General features: G+C 45.7%; 1 protein-coding gene across 1 annotated transcript in view; it reads right to left on the minus strand.

The window, feature by feature from the left end:
* SLC22A18 (solute carrier family 22 member 18) overlaps window positions 1–12,075 on the minus strand; it is a 72,844-nt gene that overhangs the window by 7,324 nt on the left and 53,445 nt on the right. The window contains exon 9 of the mRNA XM_033154335.1: window positions 3,190–3,291. Coding sequence (XP_033010226.1) covers window positions 3,190–3,291 — 102 coding nt within the window. The remainder of the gene's footprint in view (window positions 1–3,189; window positions 3,292–12,075) is intronic.

A 12,075-nucleotide genomic window follows, 5' to 3' on the forward strand; every position in this document is an offset into this window, starting at 1 on the left:
CGCGTAGGTGGGTTGATAGGAATTTTTACTGTTAAGACACCTTTTGCGCAGTAACACACCGCCTGTCTTTTCACTTTTTAATAGCCAGTGGGGGAGAGGGGGAGGAGCCCCCAAATATTGCTGTCACTTCTTGCAGATATTTTGACAAGGTATTGACCATGAATGGGTGGCCACAACAATTTAGAACCATAGCCACGAGGAACTGAAAAAAGGGCACAGGTAAAAGATGTAGTGCCAAAGGCTGGGGAGGACCCTCAAATGGTGGCTCTCAAAGCTCAGGGTTCAAGCTTCACCTAACCACCTGACCTGATCTGCCGCTGCATCTACCATTTGCCTGTGGCCAGAAGACTTCGTAAATCAATAGGAGTTATTTTGTAAGCGAAACAAAACTGCTTCCTGCCTTCTTCATTGCAATTTGCCCTCACAGCACCTTGAGATCTTGAGAAGGAGGGAAATTGCAACAAGTCCCTAACTGCTTCAAACAAGATTGCTGTGTGACACCTGAGGACAAAAGGCATGTGTAGTGTATCATATCTGAACAGCGCATGGTGGCTCCCCCCCCCCCTTTAACATCTTGACACGGCAGCGAAAATGTTGCTTAGGAGAAATTGATTCTGACTACAAATATTTTAAAGAGATAAGCAGCACATAAAGTTTACCGGTAAGTATGAAACGACACTTGAGGCTTACATTTTATATCAAACCTTATACTAAGGTTACCAGACATCCCCGTTTCCTGGGGACAGTCCCCGGATTTACAAATCAGTCCCCATACAAAATCCCTTGAAGTTGAAAAGTGTCCCCGGATTAATTGAAAAAAATCTGGTAACCTTACCTTATACAGCCTCCCTAAACAGATCTGAGAGGGGCATTCGTTAATGATATTTAGGTGCAAGATTAAAACTCAAGTGTTTTCAATGATTCTTTAGCTCTTTTTATTGGTTTTTATTGCTGCTTTATTGACTATTGCTAAAGCCTTTTGTAAGGATTAATAAAAAGTATTAATAAGAAAAAGCAATTACTGATTGTGAAAATTAAATTTTTCATTGGGCTGTTCATTTACTTGGTCAAATATTTGTCCATCTAGGCCAGCACTCTCTACTCTGACTGGCAGGGTCTCTCCAGGGGTCTCAGTCAAAGTCTTTCCTATTACCTGCAACTCATTCTTTTTACTGGAGATGCCAGGGATTGAACCTCAGACTATCTGCATGAACTATGTGACTGAGCTATAATGAGTCCTTCCCCCAAACCATAGTTTCTTCCTAAGGAAGCCATTGGATCTGGGGTGGTTTGGAAGGCAATGAGGCTGAACTCTGGATGATTTGGAGCACCCTGTTCATTACTGCTCTCTATTTCCCATTATTTTTTCCTTCATCTGCTACCCTAAACATTTGCTGGGATTCTTTTCAGTGCAGCTGGCCTCTCTGTTAATTTCAGCTCTACATATTTTGGAGGCCACTGAAAGGAAGTGATTAGTTAGGGTGGGGGTGGGGGGGTTGTAACTGGAGATCTTTGTTAAATGTCCTCCTCATAAAAGAGCTGCAGAGCTCATAAAATTGTTTTTATGTCAGCAGATCTATAAACTGCACACTTAGTTCAGACAGGGATATTCCTGAAGCTTTGGCCAAGTTGCGTCAAGATTTCTTTTTCCTCATGAAGAAATCCAGCACATAAGCTGCCCCCAGAGATGGGATATTTTCTTGGCAGCTCCTTGATTATAAAGCTCCCCCCCCCCCTGCAAACAGCGCTGCAGCTGTACTTTCCTATCAATAGTTGTCACGAGATGGCATTTCTGGGCACTTTAAGGCCTCTGTGGAAGTGAGGTGTCCAAGAGCCTTGTGGAAAAAAATGATTGTAATCTCTGAACCAAGTTGAGAGTAGAGATCCTAGGTGCTGCAGGCAGAAACCAGTTTGGGCGCTCCACCATAGAGGTAACACGCTGTGATTAGCATAACCAGTTGAAAAAGAAGAGAGCAGGGGCGTAGGGAGCCGCTTTGCCGCCCAGGGCAGCAAAGCAGGGGCACCCCCCCTGGGGACGGGGCGTTGCTCCCTAGCGCACGCGCGCCATGACGACACGGCACGCACGCGCAGCATCCTAGGGGGCTGCACATGCGCAGTCCACCCAAGATGGCGGGCACAAGCGAGTGGCCGGCACTCCTTCCGACCGTGTGGCAGCGCCACCGCATGGTTGGAAGGGGTGACAGCCGCCCGCGCCCGCCATCTGCAGTCATGGAACTGAAGAAAGCATGTGCCTGTTTCCCAGGTGGCCACTCATCCAGTCACTGACCAGAGCAAGGTGGTGGCCTCATGAGTTTTCAAACACATGGTTAGTCATAATATTCAAACCATGATTTGAAGCAGAGTTTGCAACCATAGTTGCCAGGGTAACCAGGGCCAGATTTAGGTTTGATGAGGCCCTAAGCTACTGAAGGTAATGGGGCCCTTTATATGTCCAGCTGTCCTTTGTCAACAACAAATTGTTGCTGTTTTGTGTATATGCTGTATGGTATATGCTGTATGGTAATTTATGGACCTAATAGGTATCTAAAGCCATTTGCACGTAACAAAATATGTATTTTATCAAAGTAATTGTTGAACTGAAATACAATTAAGAAGAAGTATATTAATAGTGAAATAATTATTAAGCTCTAACTGTACGTAGGTTTTATTTTATTTGTTTTTAATCTTATATTTTGGAAATGTACATCCAGGTTTTTTTTTCCTTTAATTTTTTTGAGGGGGCCCAAGAGAGCGGGGCCCTAAGCTATAGCTTGTTTAGCTTATACGTAAACCTGGCACTGAGGGTAACCATAATTTTCTGCCACTATTGCACCTGGAAATGAAGGGGGAATCTGAAAGGGGAGCTCTCGAGTCTGCAGTACATTCCCATCTTCCAAATGATGGTTTGGAGGATCAACCACATTGAATTAAAATAGTGTAGTTAGATGTAATTTTTGTCCTTCTGGACAATGTAACGCAAACAGCAGAAGTTTGATTACACTTTTAAAATAAAAATTGTTGGCTTTTATATTTTCTCCCAATCCAGGACATTCTGGAAAGATTTGAGAAACTCCATTCCAAGCAAAGATTCCTTTAACTTGCAAACATTTTAAAAAACGCACAGCATCAAGTGTAGAGTATTCAAAAGCACAGCATAATCAGGTAATGTATGCATGTCTGGTATCTTACCATAGCAACACCCACTCCGCAGAAGACAAGGACGCACAACATGAGCAGAGTCCACTCTGAATAACGACTTTTCAGTCTCCCAATGACTAGGCCCTGGACAACCTAGGGAAAGAGAGGGCAGAGACATAGACAATGTCAAGTTCTCAGATGCCTCTAGCCCAGAGTGAATGTTTGTTTCTGTACACAAGTACAGAAGGCCCAGGAACTCAGCGTTGTATCTCTGAGTGTCATCTGTCAGAACAGATTGCTGGACTAGCTGGGTCATTGGCTTGAGCCAGGGGTCCCCAAACTTACCCGGCCTTGGGCTGGTTCCTCTGGCGCCGATCACGCGGCGGGCCAGAGGGCGGGGGAGCGTGCGCCCATATGTGCGCCCATTCGCTTTTTCCAGTGTACTTCCAGGTCGGCGCGGCACCGGAAATAGCTTGTGCGCATGCGCACGGGCCTCCGCAGACCTGAAAATGCGCCGGAAATGACGTTTTGTGCAAAAGCTATTTCCATCGCCGCGTCGACCTGGAGATGGGCAACCACCCATGGCGCGCCGGTAAGAGCGGGCGGTGTTCGTCGGGGGCCGCATCCGGCCCACGGCCCTTAGTTTGGAGGCTTGATCTTCTTAAGTTCATGTGCATGTCTGTGGGCACATGGAACAACTCTACGCTGCAGATCAATGTGTATGGCCCTGAACACTGCCTGGATAGAGACCACCTGTGATACTTTGAAGGAAGAGCAAACTGCAAACAGAGGAAAAGAGGAAATGAGACAGTGCAACCTAATCCTGAAAATAGTTTTTAAATGCACAGATCTCCTAGGAGGTTCTTCCTCTAGGTGTGCCATTTCACTATATGAGTAATTATAGGGTTTGGGGTTTAATTATATTTTCCCCACCCTGCCCTAAGGGATGGTTCCCAAGTTCCCTAGACATGCTTTCTAATAAGCTCAGTTCCACATTGACACTATGCCAATTCAGAGGGGAGAAGTTCTTGTTTAATCAAGCCTTGCAGCTGGGGCCATGGGAAACTTTCTGGTTCGTGTGGCCCCTTGAGCTTTATTGCACTTGGTACATGGACCTGAGTTGCACGAGTGTCACAGGTCCCCGGAAATCTTCACTTGTGACTGGTGGGTCTCGTGACTGCCTGCATCATTCCATGAGTATTCATATTTTTGTCAAATTAGTTTTCATTAGTTTTGAAATGAAAAACAAAACCTTGCAGGTTGTGCACTCATCCAGTACAAAACATCCAGGCTTATCCAATTATCCTCTTTTAAAACAACCACCACCACAGCAAAACCCAGGAACTAGCAAACTACAGCAGGCCTAGCCTTGAATGCCTTGATGTTGAATACTTCTTTTTTGTTGGAAGTGTAACAGCAGGGATCATTCAGTTTGTAACGGAAAGGGTTAATTTTAGTTCCACTGTTAGTCACCTACCCAAGGGAGGTGGTGGTGGTGTTGCTAAAGCAACTATTTAGAATGGTATGATCTTTACTGGGGTAACATGCCCTGATTGGCTGCGGAGTTCTAAGGGAGCTTTTCTCAGTGGTGTCCAAACTTTTTCAAAAAGGGACAGATTTGATGAAGTGAAGGGCCGTGGGGGCCGACCAAAGTTTTTTTAGGATTGAAGTTGCTGAGGGGCCGGTTGAAACTGACCGGCGGGCTGGATTAGGTCCCTGATACAGACTTTAGACATGCCTGCTTTAGATGGATACTTAACTCTGTTTTTATCAAAGCCTAACCTAAAAGACAAAACCTCTCTGTTCTTTTCTCCTCAAATTATATATTGTTTTTATTCAGTTTGTTCAGTAAACTGTTATCAGTATTTGTTTTCTCTCTAGCTTCCATCTGTGGTTACCTTTATGCATATATGTGTATATAAATTGTTAGTGGGCTGTGCATTCACTGGCAGACGAAGGTGGGGGCGGGGGGAGCAGCCCACCCCGGATGCCATCTGGGGGGGAGGTGACATCGCGGCTGCCCCTGCCCCCGGGAGCTCATCGTTTGCTGCACCCCCCCCAACGTGCGCCACACCCCCTGGGATGTGCACCAGCCATGCCCCCGGATGTACGCCACTCCCGGTGCCGGAGCAGGTAGGTCTGGCACTGAAGCTAAAAAGGATGTTGGTAAACAAAAGGAAGAACAGGAACAACAACAAAATAAATGCTCAGTGATGTTCTGTAACTGTATCAGAGTTGTATCATAATTACAGGCAAGCTGTACATCTATTAACCTTTAGCAAACCAATTCCCCTTCTTAACCAATCATAAACTCAACAAGATACCGGACTGCACTGCACTGAAATGGAGGGTTGCAGGAGTATCAGTAATAAGGGCTCATGTACAGCTGAAAGGTCATTTTAAATGACTGAACAGGAAAGGACTACTGTATCCCCAAGAGCAATTCAAACTGCCTGAGGCTGTGCCCCTATGCAAGGAAGAGGAGGAAAGTGCACCAAATGGTCATGTCATGCACTGAAAATTTTCCTACACCGAGGTAATCTGCTCAATACAATTGCAGAAACAAAAACACTTCAAACATTCTTTGTCTAACAAAGATATTATCTCCAAGCCCCCCCCCCCCAAAAAAAAGTTAATGTGGGAAACAGCCTAGGGGCTCTGCTAGCATATAAGGAAAATGGAGCACTGGGCCAGGGACATCATTTCCTAATTACTGCCCTGTCAGGGTGGCTATGGTTATGGTGGATCAGCTTCAGGCAGTGTGATAGGGGAGAAGTGGCTGTGAAGCAGATAGGACCTCAGATCAGAACTGAAGCTGCTGATAAGAGTTATCTGTGACAGGCGCAGAGTCCAGAGTGCATACATGTCCAGAGTTCATACATGGGTATGTAAAATGAGAGTCGTCCTAAAGATCCATAGTTAAAAGTATAAGCCGGCAAATGTGTCCTCTTTCGTGCTCTTTAAAACAAGGACATAGCAAGCCTCTTTGCCACCCGGGGCGGCGTGCGTGGAGGCACCCCCCTGGGGGCGGGGCGCCGTGATGCATGCGCCGTGACGTCACGACGCACACGGCACGGCGGGCTGGGCAGAGCCGCAGTGCGGAGGTGAGGGGCGGGCCAGAGAGGGAGGGGTGTCACCCCTCCTCGCTGGCCTGACCCTCACCTCCCCACCAAGGCAGCGCTGAAAAAGCGCTTAAAAAACAAGGAGAAGGAAAGGAAAGCAGGCTGCTTTCCTTTCCTTCTCCTTTTTTAAAGGGCGTTTTTCAGTGCTCTGCTCCCGCCCCTCACCTCCCCGCCGCCGAACCAGCAGGAAAGCAGGCGCCGGCGGCAGGCCAAGGGAGGAGCGGGTTGTGGGGGTAGGCCAAGTGTCACCCTCCCAGGGTGGTACCTGGGGCGGCCCGCCCCCCGCCCCCTCGCTCCGCCCCTGCTTTAAAATATGGCAACCCTATGTGACCTAACTTATTCCAGAGAAGAATCAAGGTTTCCATTGCTGCATTTCACTTACCGTAATTGCATCACAGGTATGATGCATATGTGTGACACATTATAACGGGGGTGGGGGAAGAATGAATGACCTATTAATGTGTCAGTGCTTAAGTGTCAGTGCCACACATGTCTGCCTTTATGACTGGAGCAATGCTCATGGTAAGAGGAAAGTGGGAAAATTCCAAGAACCTTTTATTTGGGCAGGGTCCTTGTGCCTTTAACAACTGCCTGACAGGCAAGAGATTCAGCAGGTGAAGACATTTAAACATCCATGGTGTTTGAACATCCATGGTGCTAAAAGCAGTTTACAAAACTGTAAAATAAATCATAAATACACCCAAACTGAACACATAAAATTCAGTTCCCGTCGCTGTATCTCATACCAGCAATATACTTGACCCATTGAATTCTGCTTGGTATGCCTCTGTTAAAGCCATAGAATCCTTGCCAAAATTAGGTAGCAACACATCTACCACGGACCACAAACAGTGACAGTCTCCTCTTCAGGAAGACAAATGGTGAACTTCCTCGCCCTCCTGTCTAGCCTTCACGTGTGAAAAGGAACTCATTAATTGAAAGGATTGAGCAAACTCCCATTTTCACAACAGCTCAAAGGGAACTGGGTGTTGAACTCTTAAACAGATTACAGGTTCTTATTCACATTGCTTGACAGTAACTGGGAAAAGGAGAGGTGAGAGTGTTACAGAGGACTGCACAATAATTGCCATGTTAACACCCAAGCTTTGGCCTTCAGCCATTTCAGCTTTAATTCTATGGCATTATATGGGGTGATACAGAATGATGGCCGTTCAGAATCAGGCTGTGCAGGTTCTCATGCAACCACAGGCTTCAAGCCATCATTAGCACATTACAAGTAATTTGCGGCTCCTTTCCATGGAGGGTGGATGAGCAGCATCACAGCTTAATGCTATCAAACACCTCCTTAAAAGTGAACCATCACTAGAATTTTGCACGTTTCCACACCAGAAGGAGAGACCTCAAAGCGCTGTTGTGAAGGCCAACTCCCACTGGAATGAATGGACAAGTCACATGAATCATACCTGCTCATCCGCCAGGTATTGCATGAAGGGGTGGAGGTTACGCCAGGCTCCAGGTGTTTTATGAGCTCGGTGTCACTGACTCAGCAGTGGTACATTTCAAAGACAGAGGATTAGATATTCTGTGTTACCGAGACTTTCCTCTATGATATGTACGAGGAAGACAACAGTGGAGTCTTTTCAAACTTCAGTGAACCTATCTTTGGGTTAAATGCAGTACGTTTCTGAGCACAATTCAAAGTGTTGGTGCTGAGCTTTAAAGCCCTAAATGGCCTCGGCTCAGTATACCTGAAGGAGTGTCTCCACCCCCATCGTTCAGCCCGGACACTGAAGTCCAGCTTCGAGGGCCTTCTGGCAGTTCCCTCACTGTGAGAAGTGAGGCTACAGGGAACCAGGCAGAGGGCCTTCTTGGTGGTGGCGCCCGCCCTGTGGAACGCCCTCCCGCCAGATGTCAAGGAAATAAACAACTACCTGACTTTTAGAAGACATGTGAAGGCAGCCCTGTTTATGGAAGTTTTTAATGACTGATGTTTTAATGTATTTTTAATATTTTGTTGGAAGCTGCCAAGAGTGGCTGGGGTATCAATATATTATTATTATTATTATTATTATTATTATTATTATTATTATTATTATTATTATTATTATTCCTTGAGCCATAGCTCAATAGTGTAGCATCTGCTTTACATCCAGAAGGTCCAAGGTGCAACCCCCAGTATCACTAGACTGCAAACATCTCCTGTCTGAAACCCTGGACAGCTGCTGCCAGCAAGTTTAGACAGTGCTGAGCTAGATGGACCAATGGTCTGATTCAGTAATAAGGCAGCTTCGGATGTTTCTATGGAAAGCAAGCTCACTCAATGGATCATTCCCTTCCTCTCCAGTCCCCCTTTACCCTTTGAAAAGTCTCCCCGGAGGATCATAGAAATATAGAGTTGGAAGGGACCCCAATGGTCAAGTGCAAGCCAGGATCTGGGGGACCTACCAAACATTGTGGGCTGTATCATATGAGGCCACAGGGGGACACAGGAGGAATTAACCAAACTCAGATAGAAGAAATTTATGCTCTACTGATGCAAGATTCCTCTACCCTATTTTGAGCTATTCCTTCTACCCATTGCAGCCTCATATGACAAAGCCCACAATGTTTGGTAGGGTCCCCAGACTCTCTGGAGAGACATTTAGGGGGCAGGGGTACATGGGGCTGCAGGGGAAAGGAAAAGAAGGGGAAGATTCATTGTGAGAACTTGCCTTCTGCTCATACAACCCAAAAGGCTCCCTGGGGACTCAACTGTTGAGATTTTCTGCTAGTGAGCTTTAGCTATTTCCTGTTGAGAGATGATGTTGGGAGTTTTCTGTTAGTAATCTTTCAATTTCCTGTTTCAAATGGCCCCTTCTTGTTCATTACACTTTGAGGATTAATGTTCTGGAAAAGTAGTAAAGAAATGTAACTGGTGAGAAATAACCTTGCAGAAAAGAAAAAAAAACAAAGGCTGCATGCTGATGCGTTGACAGAGGAGTGGGTTCAGGTAATGTGGCTCTAGGGTGAGTTGTTTCCTCCTGCCTTCCCTACTTAAATATCATGCATGCATCCTCTGAACTGAATGCTGAATGGCTCTTCCTCTATGCTTCTGATGGCTTGTCTGTCCAGTTTGTGAAACCATCATGCATATTTACTTGATCAAACTTTTTTTTAGACCTTAATACAGTATAGGGGGAAAGGACCTTAGTGTTGTTGTTTTACAGCAGAAAAACTGTTCTAAGAATGGGGAGGCAATTTTATGATTGACACAAGAACCACCAACTCAGTAGGTTTCCCTCAACACAGGAGAGAGGACTGAACTCCTGCTCCAAACTTGCCGAGTGGTCTTCCATTTGCAGACTTGCTGCGAAAATTTTGCAGCAAATCTGGATGCGTCCAAAAAGACCTTGCCTAATTGAAAACAGGATCTCACCAGTTAATTGTAAAAGATACTGGCACCTTATGAAGTAATTAATTTTGTTTCTAATTTGTAAATATTAGCAATAATGAGAGAATATACAAAAGATCTCCTGAGTGGGAAGAGAAAAAAAGAAGAAAACTGAAGAATGAAAAATATTGTACCACAAAGGGAGGAAGTATGAGAATTGTGCAGACTCTGGGTGTTCAGCGGAGGCTGCAAGCAGTGTAGTGGGGTTGCTACTACCTATGGTACACCTTAAGGATGGGCAACCTGTGGCCCTCCTAGTGTTGTTGGATTCCAACTCAGTCCAAGGCACCTGCAGAGCACGAGTTTGCAGAAGGCTGGTAAAGAAATACATGCTCAATTATTGTGCCCTGTCCTCATTTCTGTCCAAATAAATTTTGCAGAGAAATCTCTGAAGGAGACGTTCATGCAAACATTCTCACACTTGTACTTTGCCACCTAAGTAGTGTGTGAACACTGTACCCCAAACAGTATCTTTTCCCATAGTTCTCAACTTTTCCAGGCTCTGGCAAGAGCTGCCATTAACCTCACCTGCTACATGGTACCCACTTTTCACTGTTTAGGGTGGATTGTACCAATGAACAGGCATGTCCACTTACATGATGGAACATTCCCACTCTCTCTTCTCCCAGGGCCCCTATATCTGTTTAAGGGTTTTCGCCAATCCTCTGGAGCAAATTTGGAGAAGGTGTGGGGAGGGTGTGAGTAAAGGAGAGAGAGAAGGCATGTTGCACAAGTAGAAGTTTTCGCAGGAATAGAAAAACCTTGTTGGATACAGCATTTTACTCCTTGTATTTATCTATTTGCATGCCACTCAACAAATCAAATAAAAAAAAAAGATGTAGAACCACAACATCGAAAGCTACAGGAATGCAACAGGAATAAATCTGCATCCCCCTTACATTCTTTTTCTCCTCCCTTCAGACCCCCCTTTTCTGCTTAACTATGGATACCATACGTCCATAATTCTCTAAACATATGGCAGCCTCAAAACAGCTTTGCCCCCTCCAAAAAGCTCAATAATTTTTCTGTCTGAATTTTCACTGAAATATGGCAACCCTAGCTTAACCCTCTTTTGCCGACTTTTTTGCTTTTTGCCAAAAGAAACGGGTGTTGGCACCTCTGCTGCGCTCAAACCTAGACTGCCCCAAAGCACAGCTTGTGGGGTCCCAACCCACCAAATGAAGATCAGTAGCATATATGACTTCTTGACACTCAGCTGAAACTGGTGAAGTGCAACATTCGCTTTGTTAGTGAAATCCACCTGCTTTCCAGGCAAATCCCTTCCTGCAGCTTTGCCTATGCCCACAAGAGTTTCAGGATGGGCACAGTGGCTACAGGGAGATACAGAAAGAACTCCACAGGGAAGTGCCCAGAGTGACTCTGCAACAGAGCAGACGCATTGCATGCAAATGTTCCCAGGCTCAACCCCCAATATCGCCAGCTAGGGCTGGGAGAAGCTCCTGTCTGAAATCCGGAACTGCTGCAGCCCAACTATGTAGAGCAAGATGGGGAACTTCTGGCTCCCCAGATATTGCAGGACCACAGCTCCCTTTGTTCCCTGATTCCTGACCACTGGCCATTGCTGGCTGGGACTGATGGATTCTGAAGGGTCACAGGTCCCCCATCCTAGGTGCAGACTGAGCTAGATGCAGCAGTGGTTTAAGGCAGCTTTTATATGCCTATTTGCATTAGACGTCAGCTCAGCTTTGCTTCCCTTACTGTGAATTTGTGCAGACATGTTTGAAGGATCTTTGGTTTAGGCATCCAGCTTGCCTCCACTTTTCAGTCTTCCATATTGATAAGTGTTTCTGTCCCACACAGCACACAGGGGGCTGCCTGGACCTCTTCTCCCCCACCGCATCCGGACCCATTGTGCTTGCCTTTGAAACATAACCTCCTTTGAAGTAGTGTGTGAACAGAAGGCTCAGTTTACCTTAACAGGAATCTGCCCTGTCATCAATACACAAAAGAGGAAGGAAATAGTTTGCAAGTGACATAACAAGAGCCGCCCATGGCTATGTACACAAGCTGCAGGTGAAACAACTCTGTCTTTGTCCTCTTTCAAAGACAGATAAGCCTCTGAACCTGCAGTGGAAATATTTAATTGGAAACTCCCAGCAAATATGGCCAAACAGTAAAATCTGTCTTTCTTCTCTTCATGTGCCATTAAGAATGGCTACCGTGCCACATTTCCAGCTGATCTTTTCAGATCTGAAAGGAGAAAAATACACAGTGGAGATAAAATTTAATCTCCTTTTCGGATGGAAGTCAGCCTTGGGAGGTGCCTTCGATACAATTATTAATACATAATATTCTATCAGGTCTCTCTCTCTCTCTCTCTCTCTCTCTCACACACACACCATAAAAGATATTCATAGAAACTCAAAAGGCATGCAATAGCCTGTATGTTGGAGAGATTTCTGA

Source organism: Lacerta agilis, chromosome 1, assembly GCF_009819535.1.
Source record: "Lacerta agilis isolate rLacAgi1 chromosome 1, rLacAgi1.pri, whole genome shotgun sequence".
NCBI lineage: Eukaryota > Metazoa > Chordata > Lepidosauria > Squamata > Lacertidae > Lacerta > Lacerta agilis.